At 39.7% G+C, this 25939-nt stretch overlaps 1 protein-coding gene across 2 annotated transcripts; it reads left to right on the top strand.

Annotated features, from left to right (window-relative positions):
• Positions 1-1638: 1638 nt before the first annotated feature.
• Positions 1639-24345, top strand: MAN1B1 (mannosidase alpha class 1B member 1). Of its 2 annotated transcripts, none has more exons than XM_032200605.1 (13): positions 1639-1876; positions 3887-3995; positions 4642-4778; positions 5267-5427; positions 8355-8464; positions 10453-10638; positions 12164-12312; positions 12965-13153; positions 14076-14266; positions 15427-15547; positions 17117-17314; positions 17615-17746; positions 18585-24345. In XM_032200605.1, exons 1-13 carry the CDS (start codon positions 1748-1750, stop codon positions 18786-18788), a joined length of 2016 nt encoding a protein of 671 aa, XP_032056496.1. In that variant the 5' UTR covers positions 1639-1747; the 3' UTR covers positions 18789-24345. The 2 variants fall into 2 exon arrangements, with proteins under 2 accessions (XP_032056496.1, XP_032056498.1); XM_032200607.1 differs by having other exon boundaries at positions 5270-5427.
• Positions 24346-25939: the final 1594 nt, after the last annotated feature.

The raw sequence follows: 25939 nt of genomic DNA on the forward strand, positions 1-25939 counted from the left end.
TTAAAGGCTCATATGATGCATGTTAACTGAATAGTTAGGCACAGATGTTCAGGGCCAGCACTTAAAGTAGTATCCATGGCTGCTTCAATAATTTTTTTCTGTTAGACTGTGAACCTGATATAGAAGTAATCTGGTTCTCAGATGTAGGAGATAGCATTATCCATATAATATTTTTAATAATAATAATTAATTTTAATAATAATTAATATTAATATTTAATAATAATTAATTTTAATAATAATAATGGATAATTTTGTATTATCCATATAATACAAAAATGCAGTCATTATTGCTCTAAATTTGTATAATAGATGGTATTCTTCCCTACTCCTCTACACCCATTGATAATGACCATCCTCTCTAATGAAGATGCTGACAACTATTTGTGCAGAGTGGGACAGATCGCAGTGGGTCTGTGGAGAAGCAGGTAAGGGAATTGTGTGAATCCTGCTGTGTACCAAAATTCAGTGCCAAATCTCCTGAAAGGATTTATTTACAAAACTTACATTTACTTTTCCTTACTCACACTCATTCTCTCACAATTTTGTTCATGCATGTTCACACCTGTGTGCTGTCAGGCCAGCATTATGATGATTATCCACCCAGCACCGGGTGTGATGCAGAGGATGAGGGATGCTTTAGACAGTTCTTCTCTGTCCTCTGTGAGTCAACAGGGGCTTGGAGTTTGCTTTACCTGGTGGGCTGGCTGGAGGAGCAAGGGTGGTGTGCAGCTTTGCTGCCTTGCTGATGTCCTCCAGCCAGGATACAGTCCTGTGTGGTTTGTGCTGCACCCTTAACAGAGCACAGTTTTCCAGGCTGGATGGGAGATGCACCTTCCTGAACTTGACTAGTGGGAATACATTCTTTCAATTATTTTTTTTCCTGATTACCTCCCACATATATATTTCCATTTATGTTTCTTTCATGCCAATCATGGTATCATGTGACCTATCTTTGTGCTAATCCCACACTGTGGAGGAAACGTGAGGGCTCTCAGCATCTCTGCATCTCACTCCCTGACCAGGCAGCTGAAGATGGAGTATGACTATGTGGTGTGTGAGAGTACCTAGAAAATGAGGGCTAACAAGGGAAAGGAAGGAAAGAAATTCTTGCAGCCCTAAAACTCCACTGACTCTGCCCAAAAGAACCGGCCATGTTCAAGAACTGGCCGTGTCAGGATGGCTGGGGACATTGCACAAAACAGATGTCACTGTGACAGTGGACAGCAGAATATAACCTTCCCCCCTTGGCGTGCTCGCTGGCTTCTGTGTCACTGCTGCTCCTGCCCCAGTTTTTTCTACTTCAGAACAAGCCTGCTCCGTGCGGCCTGGCACCCAGTGCGTGTCTCCCCCTGAGGGGCCGGTGCGGTGCGAGGGGAGAGCTGCGGGGGCCGACCTAACTCTTGCGAAGAGCCACGGGCAGCTGCGCCGGCCTCCCACCTCCCAGCCGCCCCCGCCGGCTCCTGGCGCCCTCCGCGGGGCGCTCAGCGGCGGAAGGGCCTGGCCCCGCCCAGGGGCGCTGACGGGGCCGACGGCCCGGGCCGCCGTTGCTAGTGCACGGCGGCGCTGTTGCTAGGGCCGCCATAGAGCTCCGGAAGTGCTCTGGGCCTAGAGCGGCATCCGGAAGCGGCCTCTCTGTCCCCACTCGGTGCGAGGAGGCTGCAGGATAATGGCGGGCCGCGCGCGGGGCGGCGGGCGGCTGGGCTGCGGCCCCTGAGGCGGCTGCGGCCCCTGAGGCGGCTGTGGCCATGTACTCGGCTGCCGCCGCCTCGCCGCCCAGGCGGGACTTCATCTCCGTCACCCTCAGCCCGGAGGAGGCGGTGGGGGTCGGAGGCTACAACAACAGCAAGGCCTGGAGGCGGCGCTCCTGCTGGCGGGTGAGGGCGGCCGGGCGGGACGCGGGCTCTGCCCGCGGGGTGCCCCCGGCTGGGGGGGCTCGGGCCTCTGTCTGCGCGGAAAGTGCGGGCAGCGAGGGTGCCCTGACGGGAGCGGGAGCGCTGGGCTGCACCATGGAGTCGCAGGATGGTTCGCGTTGGGAGGGATCCCCGAGCCCATCTAGTTCCAACCCCTGCCACGGGCAGAGACGCCTCCCCCCAGACTCTAATCAGGATTGGAAGAGGGAGATGAGATTTGGTTTGTGTGCCTTTGCACCCTGTTTTATGGCTCGAAGGGTCAGCGCTGTCCTCTGTTGCAGCTTCTCAGTTGAACGGTTCCGCTTTTGTGGGAAGGCTGAGTGTGAGAAGAGACGTCCCTGGCAGAGCTGTGTGGAAGTGACCTTATTGTCTGACTGGGACAGGGAGTGGGCAGGCAGATTTAGTAGGGGTGAGCGTCTTGTGCTGGAGAGGTAACCTGGGAAAATGTGAGGCAGTGGGATGAGGTGACTGTGGTTGCAGATAGGGAGTGAAGTATAGCCAAATGTAGAAGACTTTACAGATTGTTGGAGGAAGCTTATGAAGAACTTGTTTAGGGACACAGGACTACAGGTCTTCTCTTATTTACAGTTAAGGAAATGCAGGGACAGAGCACAGGATATTTCATCTTTCCTTTTATCTATCTTCTTTGCCAGCAGGAAAAAGGAAAAAGCTGAATGCCCTCATGTATTCTTGTGCCTCACTCCTGTCCACCCCAAGAACACACAGTCAGTGCCTCTTTTCTCATCCTGTCCTGAGGAAATAAAGGGCTGCTGGATTTCAAGCATCCTTTTGCAATTGGATGACTGTGATGTGGTTGACAGTGCAGGTAGAGATGAAGGCAAAGGAGCAGGACCAGCATGTTGCAGCATGCATAGAGAAGAATACACAGGGTTACTGTACTGTCAACAGTAGAGAAACAGGAAATGAGTATCTTGGAGCTTGGCAATGTGAATGCTTTGGCATTTTCTTCCTTGAAATATTTGCAGCCTCTGGCTTAGTAAGAGGATGAGAACTCCAGGAAGTACTGTGGGGTGTAGAGAAGTTCGTAGGAAGCTGTAGGGTGTTCCTAAGCATGGCATCAGCAATGAAGCTCCCTCTCTGTGTGCCAAAGCCAGTAATTAGAAGCAAATTCCTGCTTTGGTGCATTTTGCTATGACAGTTTTAAAAGCAACAGAATGGTAATTTAACAATTGATGTTTAACTGCTCTCTCTAAATGGGGAAAACTTCTCTGTTAGACTAACATGTCATTTGAAGTCTGATTTAGTAATTTTGTTGTAAGTACTTCAATTTTAAAAACATGTTTTTGCCTAAAACTAATCTTGAAATTGTGTTTTTGTTTTGCTTATTAAACTGTTGTTTACTTTTTTATATGTTGCTATAGTTTGGTTACTTTTTTTTTCTGGTGACAGACTCCATTCTACATGACAGTTCTACAGATGATTTTTCCAGGGGCAGTATGCCTCACTTTTCCTGTCAGCGACTGGTCCTTAGATTATTTTAAGCCTTTCTTCTTTGCTGCAGTAGTGTTTTAGTTTTCCTGACACTTTTTTTTCCCTGTTTCTTATTTTGTATTTTGGCTATCTGTTTTGTAGTAGCTCTCCAGCAAGAAGGGAAGAGACTTTTGGCTTGTTTCCAAAGTGACATCTGGGCAAATGCACAGGTCAGCCAGCCAAGGCTGTGATGAAAGTCACCATGCTGCAGATGATGCTCTCTGGGATTCTCAACATATGGCATTCTCCAGGGTTCTTGCAGCAAGTGGCTCTAATATTTCTCTGAGCCTGCTGTGCCATATGCTAGCATGTTATATTTCTTTTTTTCTCTGTCATCATTTTTGCAGTTGGAAACAGGGTAAAATTAGTCAGTTTTGCATTACTTGCTCTGAATGTGCTTTTTTTTTTTTTTTTTTTTTTTTTTTTTTTTAGTGGAATGGGCTCTTAATGTTGTGCTAAATATTCTTCCTCTCTCTCTTAAAGAAATGGAAGCAGCTGTCTCGACTGCAGCGGAGTATAATTCTCTTCCTGTTTGCCTTCTTGGCAGTCTGTGGAGTCGTTTCATTTACCAGCATGGGGGAACCATGGAAAAGTATGTGTATTGTATGGCTCTAAATTACCTGCATGTGGTGTTATCTTTAAGAGATTGTTGTAGTTTTTATAACTCATTTTTTATTGACTGACTTACTGCATCTCTTAAAGCACAATTGTTAAACTATTTTATGCGACATGTTTCAATGGATATGCTTAGTCTGAAGTACTTTTCATATCTCTTTGTTATCTTGACTGGAGCAATGTTTTGGTTTAGTTGGTCAAGGTTTAGAGATATCTACATATCTATGTTATGAAAAAACATAGAGGCTATTAGTAACCCAAACCTAAGCAGTAGGATAAGGTGATACTCTTTTGGTTTTGATTGTCCATAAGATTTGAAGTTCTAAGGTTTTCTACAATACATTTACCATTTACATGTTTACCATTGATGTGATCCTGCTGCCTGTGTTGTGAAGCTAAAATAATAGCAATGAAAAAAGTATGTGCCTTTCATCAGCGTCCTTTGATATTAAGGAGTTGGTTAATACCAAATAACACTTGGTATCCAACAATTAGTGCAGGTTAATCAGTGATGAATGGAAACACTTTTTGGGGGTGCATCTAGTGTGTGAATGCAGCAGACTTACACATTTCTAGCTGGACGTGTTCATTCTCTGTGCTGAGCAACAGCTTTGTATGTTTAGGTTTAACAAACAAATCATCGGATGAGCAGAGAACAGAACCAGAAATACCTGCATTAAAGCTGGTGAATCCAGCTGTTCTGCCAGCGCCACAGAAAGCAGATGCCAACGCTGGGGACTACCCAGAACTTTCACCTCAGGTATTATGAGAAGAAATGAGTTTTGTAAATGTGCCAAAGAGTTTGTGGAAGATGCAAATAATGATCAGTTCCAACAAATTTTGTGGAAAAAGGTGTTATAACTTACAACAAAAACCTGCTGTGGGTGGAATGCTGTCCTCTCAGGAAGGGCTTTGGACATGGTAAGGTGTTACCTGGCTTTAACTTTAAGTGTTCAGTGTACTTTTTCTTCATCAGCAATGTACTAAAAAACAAACAAAAAAACAGAACAAAACCCTACAACTTAAAATTTGGGTAATTTAACCAAAACTTTTAAATTAACAAATGAAGAAAAATAATAATAATAATACAAAAAAAAAATCCAGCACCAATAAAAAGATGGTGTCTTCAGCATACCTTCCAGTCAAATCAGAATTTGCCTGTTGGCATTATATCAAAATTAATAATTTTGATTTATGATTTAAATTTTACCATCTGTACAATGTACTGAGCATTCTTTATTTCTTCAGAAGCAGCCGAAAATGCCTCACATTCGGCGTAGTCCTTCCAATCTTCAGATCAAACCACCACGGAGGGATGTGAGGCTGAAGACGCGACATGCAACCAGCAAGATTGTAGAAGAGCTGGTCCAGGCTGATAAAGAAGAGAAAACAGAGAAATCTGTTATCAGGTAGAAGTGTTTCCAGCAAGTTATAACTCCTTTTTTTTTCTTCTCTCTCACCTCCCCCCTGCCCCTTCTCTAAGGATCCATTGGATGTTGGAGTGAAAATTGCAAGGGCTTTTTGTTGTCTGTCTGAGGCTGATTTCTATCTTTACCTATGTTTGTTCTTAAGTTTGGTCTGACAGCGATAGATATTGTTGGATTGATTTATTTAATTTGGGTGAATGTCCAGCTTTTGTTTTTACTATTTGCTTCTAAGAATTGCAGAAGGTTTGGTGCCCTGCTAGACTGTAGTGCATTTCTAATGTATTTAGACAGTTAATGCACTGGAAAATTATCAGTGTCTGTGAATTTCTTCCATTTGTTTTGTAGTAAATGTTAGTGTGACGGTATCAATATAATAATAAAGTCACAAGCATTTTTGTTCTGGGCTAGATAAGGAAAATTGTACCAGTGTCATAGCGTTGATTAGGGATATAATGCCAGTAAACAAAGTTAAGCCCAAGTTGAACTGGCAGAAGCTGTAGACATGTATATAGCATATAATTGTGTAAAATATGTTTAATCCTTTCTTATAAAAACATCAATTGTACAGTTCAAAGAACCCTTATGCAGATGCAAAAATGTCTTTACTAGAGGATCTATTCTGCTGTAAATATAATTTATTAGGTTATTATCCTAGATAGCACTGACTAAAATCTTTTGGTTTGGGAATAGTTGAAGAAATAACTTTGAAAATGAAAAGACTACTAGAAGTTCAGCAGAGGTGCTTAAGATATGGGAACACTACATTCCCTCCCCTCTGCACCCCCCCCCCGTGTTTGTGTCCTTTTCAACACTGGCACAACTCAGCTGATCATAGCATCAGTATTTCGGCTGTTGATATTATCCAAAATCTCTCAGAATGACTTGAGCTGTTTTATTCCTGTGTTTCCACTAATGCCATTGTAGGATTAAACCAGTGGTAACAGGAAAATGTGAGAGTGATGAAATCACTCAGACTTGATAGAAATTTAAAGAATGAAAGTAAGAAATGAAATGATTGAATTTATGCAAGTCAGAAAGTACAGTGACTGTAAACAATAAACTTTAAAGGTCTTAATAAGCTCGGTTCTGTAAGGAGAGTCATCATAGAATGGTTTGTGTTGGAAAGGACCCTAGAGATCACTAATTCCAAGTCCCCTCCATGGGCAGGGACACCTCTCACCAGACCAGGTGGACAGCTGAACTGCACCACAGATGCACTTTCAATCGCCCTTATCAAAGGAAAACGGGAGAAAATGCAATGGAAAGGGCTCAAGAGTTGACATAAGGACAGGGAGATCACTATGCAATTATTGTCACGGGTCAAATGTACTAAGTATAGGGAGATTAATGTAATTTATCTCTAGCAGACTAGAACAGTGAGAAACTAAAACCAAACTATAACCACCTTTCCCTCATCCACCCTCTTCTATGTTCTTCCCCCGAGTGGCACAGGGGAACAGGGGCTGCAGTCAGTCCCTAATGCCTCTTCTCTGCTGCGCCTTCATGATCACTCTTTGCCCCTGCTCCAATGTGGGGTCCCTCCCACAGGATGCCTTCCTTTCCAAACTGATCCTATGTGGGCTTCCCACAGCAATGTGGGTCTGTACCACAGGGTCCATCTGTCAGGAGCCAACTGCTCCAAAGTGGGTCACCTGGCAGCAGCTCTCCCCAGATCCAACTGCCATCCATGGCAGGTGGATTCAGGGGCCTCTCCATGGGCTACTGGGGAACTTTTGCTGTGTTGCCTGGAGCATCTCCTGCCCTCCTTCTGCACTAACCATGGTGTCTGCAGGGCTTTCTCTCACTCCTCTCTGCCGGCTGCTGTTGCACAGTGGTTTTTTTTTGTTTGTTTGTTTTGTTTTGGTTTTGTTTTGTTTTTGTTTTTGTTTCCTTTTTTTTTTTTCCTCCCTATTTCTTATATCTGCTCGCCTAGAGGCACAACCAGTGTCTCACATTGGCTCAGCGCTGGAGCTGGCTCTGATCTGACATGGGGCAGCTGCTGGCCTCTCCTCACAGAGGCCGCCCCAGCAGCCCCCCTACTACCAAGCCCTTGCCATGTACACCCAGTTGGCCAGCTTTTCCAAAGTCCCTCCAACCTGGCCTTGAATGCTTCCAGGGGCAGGGCATTCACAACTTCTCTGGGCCACCTGTTCCAGTGTCTTACCACCCTCCAAGTAAAGAATTTCCTCCTCACATCTAATCTAAATCTCCCCTCTTTTATCCTTGCCCTATCTCTGTCTGCCCATGTAATATCATGAACTCAAGATACACAGCGACCTCAAAGTTAACATATCTACATAGTAAACAGCATGGTTGAGATAGATCAATTGATGTTGATATGAACCTGGCTTGATGTGAAGCTCATTCTGAAAGACTTTACCTTCAGGAAATTTGTAGCGGTAATGAAAACCTCTTTTGATTGATTTATGCTTCTGTGTTGGTTGGGGATGCTTGGGAAATCTCTTGGAATTAAAGCAATTTTAAATGTCTAGTCCACTGTGTTTATTCATGAGTTCTTACTGATCATCATTTGTGTGGTACTAATTTAGTGTTAGTGACTTCTGTGACTATTTCAGAACCAGTAAGTAACAAAATGCTTCAATGTAGCAATCTCAGATATCTTAGTACTTTTTAAAAAGTTCTTTATTAAATTCTGTTGTCAAGATACTTAATGAAATTCCAGGAGCCTGTTCTAAGATGCATATCTTAATTGAGTAAAAATTCTCTGGCACAAATAACTTTTTATTTGAACAAAACAATTATCTAGTGGACAACATGGTTATTTTGACCCTTGATACAAAATCACTCCTTTTATCAAAATATAGTGAAAAATAGGAAATAAGTCGCATTCAGTTGCAGGACTTATTGTGATCAAATTAAGTATTAATTTCGATCCTCTGTATTTGCAGCTGGAGAGGAGCAGTGATAGAACCCGACCAAAGCACTGAGCCTCCATCTAGTAAAATAAAGGAATCAGAAAAACCTTCATCTTTGGAAGCCGAAGGCCAGAAGGAACCAGGTAAATAGCACAACTAATTTCTGTTCACTCCCAGCACGTGTTTATTTCCTTTAAATGAAGGAAACAAAATTCTGACAGGAGAAAGGAATAAGAACAAAAAATGTGTAGGAAAGATGATTTACCTAGGATATCCAAACCTTTCAGTTTCCTTATTTCACCATGACAACGTACATGCTTGTTAGTCTTCAAAATTTTGATTGATTTGCAGCCTCAGTTTTCAGTATTGAATAAAGAATACTCTGATGCATGTGTAGAACTTAACTAATGTGTCCAGTGCCATGGTAGGAAACAGTTTGCTGTGACTATCTTTAGTGGCCAGATTCTATGTGAGTAGATTGCAGAATGTGTGTTATACATACTATTCCTGGTAGCTCAGTGCTACCTCTGTCCTGTTATAAAATGCACGCGTCCTTCTGGAAAATGTATTCTAAAATGTGTTCTATGTAGCACCGAAGAGGCATGTTTTCTTCCGTACATTATTGGAACCATAACTACCAAGGGCTCATTTACATATAAGCAATCTTATGTGCCTATTCCTTCAGACTCTATATTTTTGCAATAGCATTATATCCTCTGAAAGCCTGAAGCAAGTTCTTTTCTAAGCTAGAGAGGCTTCTGATTATGGACTTCTCTGTTCCTTTGCCAGGAGATAATCTTGTCACATTGTGACACTGTGAGGATGTCCTCAGTTTCACCCCTTATCTTTTGAATCTCGGGTGCTGCTCTCCCACATTGATTTTGTCTCGGCCATACAAGAAAAATCAGAAGAATGTACTGAAATTTTTGCACGATATATTTTTTCCCTTTGTTTAGAGAGGGCACACATTCCATTCAGATCTTCTTGTCCAGCCTTGCTTTCCTTAATCTGTTAAAATGGTATTGAAAATAAATTTTAGTGTCAAATTTTTGTAATCTTTTCTATGGGAAGAGCCAGACATTCCCGTCTGTTCTCCAGAAAACGGACGTTTGAAGAGAGAGGGCTTCAAAGTGAGTTTCCTTTTTCAGCAGTGTTTTCTTTTGTTCTGCAAATCCAAGGAAAGTAACTTCCTCCCTGATTTAAGTTGGACTCTTTTTAAGGCTCATCAGGAAGCAGTAGAAATTTGTTTTTGTAGTTGTTGGACTCCTTGTGGAGTAAAGAACCTGTTGTTACGCTTTGTGGTTCCATGTAAGGAAGTTCCAATATGATAAATGTGGCATAATACAATGTGATGTACTTGGCTTGTGCTAGCTTAGTATAAACGGGGTTAGTTTTACTGCTTGATATTCCCCCTGTAGAATTCTGTTTATGTATAGCTCTCCAAAATATTAATGGGCTTCAAAATTTTCATGTTGGATATGTACCATGAGTTCATTTTTTTATGGCAAATTGTAAGCAAAACCTTCAGTTGAACCATAGAAAAGGACATGGATTTGCGTAAGTCAGAACTGACAGTTTTCTTCCTTCTAAAACAGAAGAGTTCTAGAATGAAAAGTTCTAGAGAAACTATTTTGTAGAACTGACTTTAAATTTATCTAAAGGGAACAAATAAGATAGGGAAGATAAAGAAAAATGTTATGTGGTAAAAAACTGAGGTCTGTATGTAGTAAGCATACATACACAGCAGCTGAATTACAGTTGATTTAAAGTCTTAATTCTGGTATTTCCTGACTTTCAGGTCTTTGAGCTTCAGTGATACTCATCTCACAGCTCTGTGTGTGAACATTTTAATGTATTTGGTGAAATGACATTGTGAGGGAGTGATCTTTGTTTCCATGAGTAAATTGCTGACCAGAGACACTGACTGGTTATTCCACAGAGGAAAGGCTGTGCTGAAAAGAATAACCTGAGTTTTTTCTACTTACATGATTTAAGTAGTTTAAGAAGAAACTTTATTCTGGGTAGGATTCAGTAAAATGGTGTTCAGTATAGGGATGCATGTATATGCAGTATAGGGAGTTTGGTAGTTCCCTGCAGAAGTCTTGAACAAGGTGCTGTCTTCCTTTTTCAGTGCCCATAAATGAACGTCAGATGGCTGTGATAGAAGCATTCCGCCATGCATGGAAAGGATACAAGGATTTTGCTTGGGGCCATGATGAACTGAAGCCTTTGTCCAAGTCTTACAGTGAGTGGTTTGGACTTGGGCTTACCTTAATTGATGCCTTGGATACTATGTGGATTTTAGGCTTAAAAGAAGGTAATTTCTTTTTTCTCCATTTTTTTTTTTTTACCTTGAAATTGCTTATTTTCTATTCAGGCAATATGGTCAGCATTCTTTAAGGGAACATTTATTAGATGTGGCTGATAAGTTTAGTTTTCCTGTGAGGGTGAGTGTGCACATGCACAATGCCTAAAAATAAATATTAAAAAAAAGTATGAAAAGAGACCATTGCTCTTGGATTAGAATTTTGAGCCAGAAAATAATATTACACTATTACGTATAACTGGATATATGTGCTAGAAACTGAGGAATGGATTAATAAGCCACTTGATTTGGTTTCTGTACTAAAAATACTAGTGACATCTTTGTGTCATTATACAGCCACTGCGGGCTTTCTATCCATCGGCCTCATGTAGTTGGCCGGAGATCTGGTTTGTGTTTTATCATACCTAATATCAATATTTCATAGCTGGATTTCAGAAGCTTATGTAAGGAATCAGTGGATAGAGGAAGGGACTATTCAATACCGACGTTGTGAACTGCTCTACTGTCTGTATGTTTTTCATATATTCTGAAAGTGACTTTGTTTTTAGAAGACTTTCGAACAGATTCAAATAGATTTTAAATACTAAGTCAAAAATCTGCAGTTCTGTTGAAGAAAACTTGCTTAATCAGTATTTAAGTGTGTAAGAGTGTTTTTGTTGTTCTCTAGATTTTCTTTTTTTGGTATTATTTTTTTTTTTCTGGAACTTTATGAATTGAACACTGTTAGATAGCTTCCTTTGTAAATGTTTACAAATTATGCCATTCTTAGTGTCAAGATAGGAAGAACAGAGTTGCTAGAAAGGATACAAGGAACAGTGAAACCTTTGGTTCTCTCTTTTCTAAGTTTGAGGTTTGTATAAAATACTAAATCAAACAAAAACTCCATATCTTGTGTCTGCAGCTCTAGACTTGAGCAGGTTGTCTTGAAATTTCGTCAAGTTGACAGTGTGCTGCTTTTTCCATTAAAAAAAAAAATAATTGTAAACTGCATAGAGTTTTTAAAATATTAGTAGTTCATATGTGTTGAAAATGGATTCTTGTTGAAGACTACTTTATATTTTATAGCAATTCTTTGGTGATTGCCTTAGAAAGCTCTTGGGATTTCTTTTGAATAAAGTGCAGTCTAAATGAAAGTTATGTTTGAGGTTGCTGATTTTTCTTATAAGCTGATAAATGCTAATGCTTCAGTGAAAAAGAGTACCCGACTTTTTTTTTTTTTTTTTACTACTAGATAATGGTAACAACAGACAGCACAGATTTTTCTGTCGTTCTTCTCAAGTAGACTGAAAAGACTATTTACCCCAAATACAAGACATTCAAGAACTGAATCCAAAAAAAAAAATAAATCAAATTTCACCTATTGTGTTCTCTTTGCTACAGTTTTCAACCAAAAATTATCATCTTGCTAGACAGATACATAAGTAATTGTCATGGATATATGGAATGCTGATTTCTCTAGTACAGTTTTTGGAACGTGCCAGAAATCCATAAGTGAACTACACTTTTTACCTTTCAGAGTTTGAAGAAGCAAGAATATGGGTAGCAAACGACTTAGTCTTTGATAAAAATGTGGATGTGAACCTCTTTGAGAGCACAATTCGTATTCTTGGTGGCTTGCTGAGCACCTACCATCTCTCTGGAGATAGCCTCTTCCTGGAAAAAGCTGTGAGTGATTAGAGTCTTAGTAATGAAACTGGACTGTATACCTCATATTGGACAAAGTTGAGGGAGGATTCATCACAAAGTTGAATGTTGCCATTTTGCAACCATTTCATATTTAAAATGGTGGGAGAGGGATTTACTATTAGTCTTTTGAGCCTTCACTTCTATTTTCACCCTGGATCACCTCAGAGCCCTAATGTGTTTTGTCAGGTATGCTTACAGATGTGCCTGTTCCTCTGTTAATGAAGAGCTGACCATAATAAGAAAGTTTATGGGGGGAAAAAAAAAAAGGGTAAATGACTGGAAAAGAGTAATAGTTGTATTTTGTTGCCTTTTCTGTATAGGCATCTTAACAGCATCAACCACCTCCTTAAATTAGCATCTCAGTCATTTACTTCAGGATTAAATCACGTTGCATAGGGACTGCAGACTCAAATGAGGCATACAGTACTAGGAACAAGGTAGAAACTCTGTAGTTGTTGTTAGGAGTAAATCCATGACCATTTTTAATTCTTTGCTTTCTTTCAGAATCTAAAACTAAGGTACTGTTCTCTGTCTGGTTGCTGGAAGAAAATATAAAGGGTTGGGTGTCTGTATATATTATTGTGTCCTGTTTTTATTTTGTGTGTGTCCTGTGCTCTTGGCTTTTCTTTAGAAAGACATTGGGAATAGGCTTATGCCAGCATTCAAAACCCCCTCCAAGATACCCTATTCTGATGTCAACATTGGCCGGGGCACTGCACATCCACCTCGCTGGACATCTGACAGCACTGTGGCAGAGGTGACCAGTATTCAGCTGGAGTTTAGGGAGCTCTCTCGTCTTACTGGAGATGAGAAATTCCAGGTATGGAAGAACCTGTTGATGTTGTTCCTTTTTGCTGCCTATATACAATACCACGTCTGACTCTGTAGTCTCTCAGTGATGTTAAATGAGTTTTGAAACTCTAGATGAAGGAAGAATAAGAAAAATAAATCATTTGACTTATTTTCTTAAATATCAGAAGGTAGTAGTGGAAATGAATAATTATTTTTCTCCCTGAGGAACAGTTTTCATTTTTTATAAAACAAAACAAAAAACCACACAGTTCTTAGTATTGATGTTTTTGTTTGACACCACATTATTAAGTTTGAAAAAATATACTAAGCTAAACAAGGTCTGTGAAGCTGTGCCTTGCTTAATATTTAGAATTCTGTGTGTGGTTTCTTGGTGCCATTATGTAAGTGCAAAGAACAAAACCCTGTTGTTGCCCTCCAAGGAATTAGAATTATTAAATTAGATTCCGAGTCACAGTATTAAAAAAAAAAAAAGTTAATTGAAACTAAAATAATAATTTCCACTCTTCTTTTTATTTGGTAACCTAATTCTGTTGTTTTAAAGAATTTTTAGCTATAGCGGGTTCACGTAGTTGTTATTTTAGCTGCACTTTTACTGTGCAAATATGACTAAGTCAGATTGTAGTCTCATGCCCCAGTATTGTTTTTTGCAGTACTGGTTTTTGAATGGGCTTACAGCACTCGGGAATATAGCTGACTATCGCCCTGTATTTGGGAAGGAGATAGTTATGATTATTGCAAGGTAATCATATTTGTCCATAATATGAGGTTATGAAAGTCAGAAAGTTTGAAATCCTGTATTTAGTATATGGCATGAATGGAACTTGATATCCCTGATACTAGTTTGAAGAAGAATAAAGATTTGTTTTCAGCCTGAAGCTACTAGCTACAGTCTCGTACGTGGAATTTGTTTTTTATTTTCTTTCTTCCAGAAAGCTGTAGATGAGGTGATGAAACATGTTCACACGCTCTCAGGGAAAAATGATGGACTGGTGCCTATGTTCATAAACACCAATAGCGGGCAGTTCACTCATTTGGGTGTCTATACTCTGGGAGCCAGAGCTGACAGCTACTATGAGTATTTGCTCAAGCAATGGATTCAGGGTGGGAAAAAAGAAAATGAGTAAGTTCTTTCCACTTCTCATATTGGTGTGAAAATGGTGCAAGCTGTAAAAATTTCTGCTGTATATGACTGCCTAAAGAAAAATAATCTGTATGTGCAACAGTCCGCTAAAAATATCTGTTTTTAAAAGCGAGCCAAGAGGACCTATGGTAAGTTGATGTAAAAGCAGCATGAGAATTAGGCTTAAACTAAAAACTTCTCCTCAGAAAATTTTTCTTTGTTAGCACATCAGATAAGAGGTGCACTAGAGACTGGAGACAAATCCTGTTAAATGGTTGGTTGAGGTGGCAGATTTGATCTTCATGGTGTAACCTCATAGAAAGAAGGAAATACTGAAGCTTGGTATTTGCATAAGTGTTGCTTTATGTCTCATGTTTCTCCTACCTGCCCTGGATAAGTGAAGAGAATGTTTGTAAGGAGTAGAGCAATTAGAAATATTGAAAAGGAATTCCTCCCAAACAAGACAAAAAAAGAAAAATCTAACCAGTTTTTGTCCTTACAAGCTAATTATGCTGGACTTGTTCATGTCAAGGGTTTAATCCACAGGGTTTAATCCAGACAGAGAGACAATATGCCCTGGTGAGGCATTTTGGAGCAAATCTACAAAGAAAGTTTGCATCATGGTTTTTTTCCAAGCCATACTTCATTGTAAACTGAGAACCATTGTCTTTAGGTCTATGAATGATAGCATTTTGTGAGCCTCAAAATGGAATTTCCCTTGTTTTGAGTACTTTCATGTAAGAAAAGCAATTAAATATTGTGAAAAAGTTTCATAAAGAGGGTAGTGAAATATTAGAAAAGATTGTGCAAGCTCATTGTTTCTCCATCTTCAGAGATACTCAGAAATTAATTGGAAAGTCCCCAAGTAACCTGATATAATTGAATCTAATTTAGAGGAGGGGGTTGAGCTACACATGTCTGTACTCGCCTGGATTAACTGTGGTATGAATTACTGTGGTCTTAAGGATTCCTGAAATGAAATGTGGTGGTTGTCTGGAAACAGGGTTCGTGATATCTTTTACCTTAATACTTTAAACTTAGGGGTTACTTGAAAAGCAAACGTGTATGGTTACACGGTAGCAGTAACTAATAAGTGTCCAATATCAGGTGTGGTTAATATGTGAGTATGTGAGCCAACTTGGAATGGTTTTAATTCACAGACTGTTGGAAGACTATATGAGAGCCATAGAAGGCGTGAAAAAGCATCTTCTTCAGAGATCACAACCCAAGAAGCTTACCTTTGTAGGAGAGCTTGCTCATGGCCATTTCAGTGCCAAGATGGTAAGAATACACCTGCATTTAAAATGACAATTAAAGAAAACAACAGCAAAACAACTACCACCAAAAAATATCCACATATGTACAGGCAAATGCAAGTCTGCTGTGTTCTCTTTCCCCTCTGCCCATCCCCACAAAATGAACAAACCAATAAAAAACAAACAAACAAACAAAATGCTTTGATAGCTGTTGTGTGTCTCATGAGTTGCCTGCAGCTTGTCAGAGAAAATCTGACCTGTAGTGATCGCCGTCTGAGCCAAGACGTGTTCTCTGGACACTTCTGGAAGACAACAGAAATGTCCCTGTAGTTCTTTCACTGCTGCTGTTGCATGTTGGGAAACCAATACAGAATAATCTGGGTACAAGTCATCCTCAGGTGCCTCTCCTCTGTGAAATACAAGAGCCAAATATGTTTTGTTTGCAGTGCCTAGTATCTGCGACATTCAATTTGCTATAGGCAAGAGGGGAAGTCTAGGAGAGGTAGTGGTAGGAATGTGAGTCAGCAGTTTCCTGTGCTCTAGAAGAATGGTACTCTTACATCTCTGATGCTCTATAGAAGTTAGAGGTAAAAGCTTTTTATTACTCCAAATAAAGTTGCAAGAAAGGGGCAAGCTTTCAGGCAAAAATGTAGATAATATATATTGTCAGTGTTTTCCAGTTGTAACAGTGGATGTAACTACAGTAGTTTTGTCTCTGTGAATGTTGTCTGTCTTACAGCATGCTAAGGTGGTTATTTCAGAGTAATGAAAATCTGCTTCAGCTGCCGTATCCCCCTGCCCCTAAGCTTTGTTTTCTGTGGCTGATTCATCTTTCTCTGTGGTCCTACTTCAGGTTTCATTTTAAAATACTGGCACTTGGGAAGTTCATTTCATATGTTACATGTTTATTTTAAATACTATTCTGTAAAAATATAATTTAAAACATAATTACTTATTAATTATTTAAATTATTATGTAAATATTTTAAATAATAGTATTTTTAGGCAGTATCACTTTCCTTTAACTTGCTGTTTTGATGGACATCATAGTTTGTTAGCTGTTATTTTTGTGAAGATACTAAGCTTTCAAAATCCATTAGGATCTCTTTTAAATGCTGTCTCAAAGTATTTTTCTTTTTCTAATGAACTTTATAGCAGTGCTTGTGTTCTATTATACGTTTAATTTTAAGCTCAGATGATCAGTTTGTCCCTTATTTATTTGTCTTTATTGAGAAACCTTCGGATGATAAATTTCCCCTCCCCCCCCTCCCCCAGTTGGTATTAAATGTACAGTTCTGGTAAAACAGAACACCCTCTTCCCCCTAATTTGCCCAGACCTGCCACCCTTCTTTCAGATACCTGACATAAAAACACGTGGTCTTTTCAAATTTATGACGTTACTGTAATAATGCTTCCTGTTTTGTGTTGCATTACACTAGATAGTTAAATTTTACCTTCAAGTACTTTGTACCTGAAATGTCAAGAAAACAAAACTCAAACAATTTGAACACAAATGTGTCTGTGTGTGTAATATTAATCCTGCTTCACTTGATTTTTGTAACTTTTTTCTTAGCAACAGTTGTCTTGTCTTACAGGATCACTTGGTTTGTTTTTTGCCTGGTACTTTGGCACTGGGAGCTCACAATGGATTGACTGCTGATCATATGAAACTGGCCGAAGCCCTGATAGAAACGTGTTACCAAATGTATGAGCAAGTAGAGACAGGCCTGAGTCCAGAGATTGTGCACTTCAATCTTCATGCACAAAAGGGCCACAAAGATGTGGAAATCAAGGTGAACAGTTAGCAGGCCTCAACAGTACTTTGATGTCTCTTCTGTATCTCTAGTATGCTGTTAAAGCTCCTGTCTGGACATTGGTGATGTACTCTGTTCTTGTGAAGCAGCTTGTTCTGCGCTGCATTGTTTTCCAGGTGTACCCTAGCCCTTGGATTTAATTAACCCTGCAATGTATTTATTATAGAAGCTGAGTTATACATAGTAACCTTTTTAGGGTAGGTGTAAATAGGAATTGCTATTTTTCTCTCTGCATATGTATTAGTCTGAATTATTTGCTTTTTTATTTTTCTCTTGCAGCCTGCAGACAGGCATAACTTACTGCGGCCAGAAACTGTGGAAAGCCTTTTTTATATGTACAGATTCACCGGAGATAAGAAATACCAAGACTGGGGCTGGGAAATCTTGCAGAACTTCAATAAATACACACGGGTAAGGTCAGCTGATAATGACCTGGTTCTTTCAGGACTATATTCACTCTCCCTCTGATGAGAACTTCTGAAACTTTGTTTCTCAGAAGCCATCAAAAAACTGCGAGGATACTCATTAGAACACAATAAAATGTCGGTTCATGCAGTGCCTTACAGTCTGAGATGCACCAGATACTTAGTATATTCAGCAAGATTACTTATATTACATTGATTAAAAGTAAAATGAAGAAGGTCTATGCAGACTACCAAAGTACTTGTATGCTGTCTTGGAAGCTATTAGGATCTATACTGTGATCTTTAGAATTCAGAAACTGAGAAGTACCTGGATGGGTTGAAGCAATACTTTGATTAAAGTGGCCAGACAAAATGGAAGTGCATTAATGCTTTAATAAAGGGCTTTTTTTATTTATTCTGACAGCAGTGCTCATGGAGATGCTGCTTTGATATGCTGTAAAAGTGTGGTCTAGATGCCAATGGTCATTAAATTTCAATGGTCTGTTCTTAACAGGATAGGTATGGTACTCTGACCACCTGTAATGCAAACATTACACTATTTAGTTCCTGTACATTTGTCCAGAAACTTCATGCTCTTTGTGATACTTCTTCAAATTAAGCATAAATGAACATTGTGCTTCATTTTATTCTAGCAGTTTTTTTCGTGGTTTGTTTTGAATTGCACAGAGATTTTTTTCATAACTGAATTTTTATGTGCGAATGAAAAGCAAGTACTAATAGATCTTAGCAATTTTCTTCAGGAGGAGGTGCAAGTCAAGGTTAAAATACAATATTTTAGGTTATAGAAATATACAAAGTTTCTGCTTTTTTTTCTTTTTGCACAGGTTCCTACAGGTGGTTATACTTCCATTAACAACGTTCAGAATCCCAGTAATCCAGAGCCACGAGATAAAATGGAGAGCTTCTTCCTTGGGGAAACACTCAAGTACATGTTTCTGCTGTTTTCAGATGACGTAGACTTGATCAACCTTGACAAATTTGTATTTAACACAGAAGCTCATCCACTCCCAATCTGGGTGCCGGCATAGATAGGGTGTCAGTAGACATTCCAGTGGTGTTGTTTTTATCTTCAAGTCACTTTAAATTTCAGGGTTTGAGGTGAGATGCTGTATTGCACCTTTTTTAGGCTTGAACAAAACCTTTTGAGAAAGCATCTCTGGTTTGGAGAAGTCATGTCAGTCTTATATCTAATCCCTGTGCTTTGGTTCTGTGATGAACAATCTGTGCAATATTAAGCTGCTTTTCCTGGTACTGATGATTATGAGGCTTAGAGAATAATCATAATATGGACCATGATGTTCACGGGGCTCTGGTGAACCAGAACTCACTTATGTCAGTCTTAATAAATGCTAATTAAATATCAGGAATGCAGCAAGATGTCTTAAAGCACAGGGATGTCTCTGGAGAGAAGGAATCAGCCTTCAGGTTTATTCTGGATGTACTGAAACACTTGGTTATGGCGCCATTCCTTCATAAGAGCATATGGTGTTTCAGATGTTAAGTAGAATAAACGATAAACCATAATTTCCCAGGTAGAAGTTAAAGCTGTCAGTATTGTTACTGATACTCTTGATCTCATTCCAAACTACCAATCTATGCTGCATGACATTAGAAGGAAGTGGCAGCAGAGCAACTGTTGTACAGTGTCTTAGTTTTATAGAGCACTTTGAACAATCTGTTCAAGCTGTGGTTGAAATGAATGATGGAACAGAATTTGCTGCTGATTTGGCTCAAAGTGGTGTATAATTTTGTAGACATTTTGCAGGTTTTTTTAAGTTATCTGCAGGAATGCAGGAGACAATGTGAAACAAGTGAAACTATACATGCATTATATATATTAATTGTATCAGTTAGACCTCAGGTATTCTGACTGAAAGCTGCTTTGTGAGGTTGGGCACTGGGAAAGCTTGTGAGCACATTAGATATAATTCTAAGTCAACCTCCTTCCATCCCTTCCTGTCCACATCTTGCATTGTAAGGTGTTTGTTGACTCAACATGCTTACAGCTATACAGCAAAATTCAGGTTATTCATCATTGTTTAGACTGTAGAGAAGTTATCATTTTGTTGTTGTTGTTAGGGGTTCCTTGGTAGACATGTTCTCATCAGAAGTATTAAAAGCAGACAGTCTAGATGTATTATGAGAATTCATGGTTGCAATAGAATTACTGAAGATTTTTCAGTTCTTTGAAAAGAAAGCAGACTCAGGTTTGCTTTGTATAGAATCTTATAGGAGCCTTGGCATCTTTTGTTTTTATATGTGCAAATAGGTTTTAAACCATGAACTTGGAAACCAGCTTTCTTTAGTTTTCTGCCTTTGGCTTTGTATCTACTTGGACAGTTCCGTATTCACAGATCACAGAAATTTGTTTGTAATTTTAAATAGGTTGTTCTCACCAAAATGTCTTTTCCTCTTTTTAATTAGTTAATGGAAGCAGTGGGAAGTATGCAGGTGCATGGTAGTGGAAGTGAGATACAGTATCCTATAAATCTAGGGTTGCAAAACAGAACTAGTCTAAATCTGATTGTAATGGTTAATTTTCCAGTGGCTTAGGCATATGTGTATTTTACAGCATTTGTAACCATTGACTTTTAAAGTAAGGTATTTGTTTTATGCTGATTAATTCTGTTTGCTTGAGTCTGAACTTACTATGTGGACCACTACTGAAGTCCCTTTAAAGAATATTTATCATTCCATTTACTAATGATGACTTATGGAGATGAAGGAATCTTATAAATTGCACCTTTTCCTGTCATCAAAAGACCCTGTGATTTTTCTAGACAAGAGAATTTTGTGCAGAATTACAACGTCCCTCCAGTTCAAAAGCCAGCAGTAACCTTGGAAGTAAGTTTCTCATGTGTGCAATGTAATCCAGTAGCCTTAGCTTGCACAACCTATTTGATACTAAGATTTTCTTTGATGTAACGGAGAAGAAGGAAACTGCTGTTGAAATGGAGAAGGAAACACCTTCAGTCTTTTAGTTTGTGAAGCAGGTTTGTGTTACTTTGGATCTCAGCTTTGGCTAAAAAATGGAGGATTAAAATGAGATAAAAGAAAATAAAAAAGAAGATTAATTCAGTGTGAGTACACAACCTCTTGTTCTAACTTATGTTGCTTGGGCCTCGTGCCTTCAATTGCAGCTAGTATTGATCCCATCATTGCTGATTTTGCCATGGATCATAAAAATTCTAAACTGTGATGTTTCACCTATAGGACAAGCCCTGTTGAGGGAATGAAGAGAAGTCTGAAGATGTGGAATATATCTAGGTGTTCACCAAAAATCTGTTGTTGAAGTCTTATGCTGATCTTAATGTAGTTGACTCTACAAATGAGACTGTGGCAGTCTGTGTTAAAATTTCCTATTGTGTCATGTTTAACACGAGAGTAATACTAATCCATTGCAGAATGAGCAAAATGAAGGAGAAGAATAAACATGCATTTTCCCAAACACATTTTTTTTTCTTCTAGCTGAGCTTGTTGGTACAACTAATTTCTTCTCTACCTAATTCTTCCTCAGAAACTGAATTGTCTTTGTGAAGTGTGACTTTACTGTACTCATCCTTCAAGTCTGAAGTTAAGATTGCTCAGCTCTGTTTAGTATAGAAAGCAAATGCTTGATTGACTCCTTTATCATATGTGAAATGGCACAAACCTGAATAATATGACAAAAGCTCATCTGCTTCTTCCAGTTCTTTTGCAAATGTCATTTTAATTGCTTATTTATTTTTACTTAATATAATATGTTTTGTCAGATCAGACTATGAACTTTGTCCATCTCACTTCTACTATATATTTTCCCTTCCTGCCTTCCCAAAACCAACAGAAATTGTGTACTTTTTTTTTCTTTTTTTTTTTTTTTCCTAGGGGCATGTGGGGGTGCACTCTTGTGGTTCTTTGAACCACAGCCTTAAGTATGGGGTCTGTAATTCATTTTGGTGTTTCAGCATCCTAGTGTGCTTCTGACGCTTAAATCAAATGTTGTGGAAACGTAATCTCTTCAAGCCAGTGATTGTGTCCTTTTGCACAAAGAGCTGCCTTGGTTTCTCTCCAAGAGCTTGAGTGCCTTGTCTAATTTAACTAAAGCAAAAAACAAACAAAAAAAAAAAACAGTTGTACCCAGCTCTACTGTTCATTTATGCTTTCACTGAGAAACAAATGGGTATGGTCACACCCATAGAATACTGCACAAATGTAGCGGTTGGAAACCTCCCACTCTGGGATTTAATCTGTTTGCTCAAAGAAAAATCAATAGGTGGATGTGGAGCACCTTTAGCATCTAATCTTTGTTCAACCTTTTTGATAACTGAATTCTTGCTACCAGACTGGGAAACTGAGACTTTTGCAAGGTCTGTGGTGTAAGCTTATAGGGGCCCTTTCATGGTGAACATTTAAGATTTTCAGCATTAAATTTCAAGCTCAAATACAGCTGTATTTACTCCTCCAAATACTAGACAAAGAATCAGCTTGCTTTCCTATTTTATACCTGTGTGATAGTGCAGTGATAAGGAATGCAGATAGGACATTTTTTTTTTTTTGCAACTAACATGTAAACAGTTTTGTGAGTTCTTTGCATTTCTCCTGCTCTAAGACTTTTTTCCCCAACTTCAGATTGGAAAGGATTTTTTTGTGTGTGTGTGTTTTTGTTAGGTTGTTTATTTGTCTGCAAGTATTGTTGGAACTTAATGTCAAAGTCTGGAGGCCTCTGCTTCCACTAAAAATGAAGCCTTTGGATATTCATGTTTTGTGCCTGCCAGCTTCCCAGAAAACCTGCTCATTTGCATGATCAGTTTCCGAACTCTGACTTAAAGGCTTGGGGCCAGAGACACTGTTCTTACTGCTTTGTGCAGTGTTCCCAACTTTGTCATACCTTCCTTATGCTGTTATGTGGTGATAAAATAAAATAAGCTTTTTCTCAATGACATCACTGATACAGGTCTTAAACCAGCATTTATTGACAGTGTTTCAGGTCATGTACTGTCTGCTTGTACTCCATTTTCCTTTTGTGTTCCTAGAAATTCAGCCACAAGCACCCGTCCCACAATGTCTATGAATGGTGACTGCTGCTGTTGGGTTTTCCCTGTCAGTTCACAGAACACCACATAGCCAGTTTTTTCTTATATCCCATCCTTCCTTGCCCAAGGCTTCAAAATGTTGTATATGTTTGTGGTACTACCTTTGGTCTTCAACCACAGTTTGAAGCTTATTTTTGTAATTATTTTTAGTACTGCTCATCTATAATCTGCATGGAAGCCCATGTGTATCTAGTTTATCCCTTTGCAGAAGTACTTTAGATTTTAGTATTCATCCATCCATATAAATCAAACACTTGATGCATGTCCCTCACACTATGTGGATTCCTCTGGGGCAGGTACTATCTGCAAGAGGAAAATAAAGGATCAGCCATAGCTCATTGTAAGAGGATTAAAGAATTTGAAGCTCATCAGATGCCTTGGGCAGCTGATCACTCAAAGGCACCAAAAAAGCTGGTGTCCAAAGGTGGTAAATTGCAGATTACTTTCCAAAAGGTGTACGCTGAACTTGTTTGCTTTAATATACTGATGGTTTGGTTTAGGGTGCATGCTTGCTGGGAGCTAACGATGCTTTAGGTAATAGAAGCAAGATGCAATCCTCTCTTTGCACAGACATCCACCACTATGCCTTTTTTATGTGGTGCTACGAATGAATAATTGCTAGGGTACAGCAAATCTCAGTTCAGAAAAGTTGGGGAACAGGGGAGTGTCTCTGTGCATGGAAGATGAATACGAGGTTGTAGCTCACTAAGGCAGATTTGTATGACCCACAGTTTCAGGAAAAAAAAAAAAGAAGCATGACTAGTAATGAGCTGACAGCTCTTAGTAGGGGGATGCAGGTTTTCCTACAGCACAAATGGGAAGGGGAAAAAAAAAAAGCATTATTGAGGATATAGTTCCATTAGTAGTCTTAAGGCCTCTTTATTTGGGGCCTGGAGTTTGATTGTGTCTTCCTAATGGTGTTCTTCATTTATAAATATCTGAACAATTTGATAAATGGACTTCCATCTGTTCCTGTTGTTCCCTGCATTACTTAGTAGGGGGCAGAAGCTTTGGCCTTCTGAGCTTAAGAACAGGAAAGAGGTAAGTTAGTCATATGCAAACAAAACCAAATCCTTTTATCATCACCTGAATATTGTGAAATAACATCAGTGATTGATATTGTAGCTCTGGGAACCAATGTACTGTGATGGCAGGGAGGACCTGGCAGTGCAAATACTTAAAAGTCTTGTGTTTGAGCAATGTAATGTAAGTTAAAGCAATGCCATGACTTTGTGTAAGTAATGCAAGCCTTTGGTGTCCTGTGAGACTTCTCTACCACCTCATCAACTGAGGCATCCAACTGATAACTAAGATGTAATATTTTTGCAATTATGCTGATATTTATTGGTATATAGTAATTCTAGTAGGTGGAAAATCTACTTGTTAATGTGCAAAGATGAGTTTACCTTGAAAGATCAAAACTATTCTTTTTTATCTTCTTTGCTTATACTACCAAGCCATGAAATTGTCATACACTTTAATAAACTTGTAATTTATTTTAAAAAGACCTGAAGATGTCTCAAGTGTAAGTGCATTTCCTGGTTACTAGTACTCAGCTCCTGAGTAACAGCAGTACAAAACAAACAAACAAAAAAGCACCCACAGCACTGCATGAGGCTGACCAAGTCTTTGTGTAGCTGATCACTAGTGGAATCTCTTAAGAACCTGTGCATGTATGATACAAAGATGTCATGAGGCTGCATAGGGACAAAATTAGAAGGGCTAAAGCCTAATTTGAGGTCAAACTGGCTATCGCTGTTAAAGAGGAAAATAAAAAGTTTTATAAATACATAAACAAGAAAAGGAGGACTAAGAATCTCAATCATTTCTTGGTTGTGTGGGGAAACATAGTGACAATAAATGGGGAAAAGACTGGAGCGCTTGGTCTTTAGCAGCAAGACCATTTGTTCTCTGGGTACTCAGCCACCTGAACTGATAGATGAGAGCTTTCTTCTGCTCCTAGGCCCTTATAATCCACAAGGAAATGGTTAGTGACCCGTTAGACCACTTAGATGTGCACAAGTTTATGGGGCCAGATGTGGTCTACCTGAGGGTGACTGAGTACTTGTCAAACCCCTTTCCATCATGTGTCAGCTGTCCTGCTTATCAGGATATCCCAGTCAACTGTCAGCTAGCATATGTGACACCCATCTATAAGAAAGTTTCCTAGATCTTCCTTCCAGCCTATAGGCCTGTCAGTCTGACCTGGGGAACTTCATGGAGCAGACTGAGTGGCATCACACAGCATTTACAGGAGAACCAGGGCTTCTCTTTGAGAAGTTTGCTGGACAGATGTACGCTTCATTGGGTTAAAAATCAGCTGTATGCCTGGGCCCAAGGAGTTGGGATGAGTGGATTTAAATCCAGTTGGAGGCTGGTCACAAGTGGTATCTCCCATGGCTCCGTATTGAAGCCAGTTCTCTTCAATATCTTTATCAGGGATCTAGATGAGGGGTTTGAGTTCACCCTCGGGAAGTTTGCAGATGACACCAAAGTGGGCTGTGAGTGTTGATCTCCTTGAGGGCAGGAAGACTCTGCAGAGGGATCTGGATAGGCTGGACTGATGGGCCAAGGCCAACTGTATGAAGGTCAACTAGGCCAAGTGTCGGGTCCTGCACTGGTGGGTACAACAACCCCATGCAATGCTACATGCTGAGGGAAGAGGGACCTGGGGGTATTGGCTGATAGCCAGTTAAATATGAGCCAGCCATGTGCTCACATGGCCAAGAAGTCCAACAGCATCCTGGCTTGTAGCAGAAGTAGTGTGGCCAGCAGGACTAGGGAAGTGATTGTTCCTCTGTACTTGGCTCTGGTGAGGCCACACCTTGAGTACTGTGTTCAGTTTTGGGCCCCTCACTACAAGAAGGACATGGAGGTGCTGGAGCGTGTCCAAAGGAGGGCAATGAAGCTGGTGAAGGGCCTAAAGAACAAGTCTTATGAGAAGCAGCTGAGGGAGCTGGGGTTGTTTAACATGGAGAAAAGAAGGCTCAGGGGAAACCTTACCACTCTCTACAGCTACCTCAGTGGAGATGGGGGGAGTTGGTCTCTTCTCCAAAGCAACAAGCGATAGGATGAGAGGAAATAGCCTCAAGTTGCACCAGGGGAGG

The sequence above is a fragment of the Aythya fuligula genome, chromosome 19, assembly GCF_009819795.1.
Source record: "Aythya fuligula isolate bAytFul2 chromosome 19, bAytFul2.pri, whole genome shotgun sequence".
NCBI lineage: Eukaryota > Metazoa > Chordata > Aves > Anseriformes > Anatidae > Aythya > Aythya fuligula.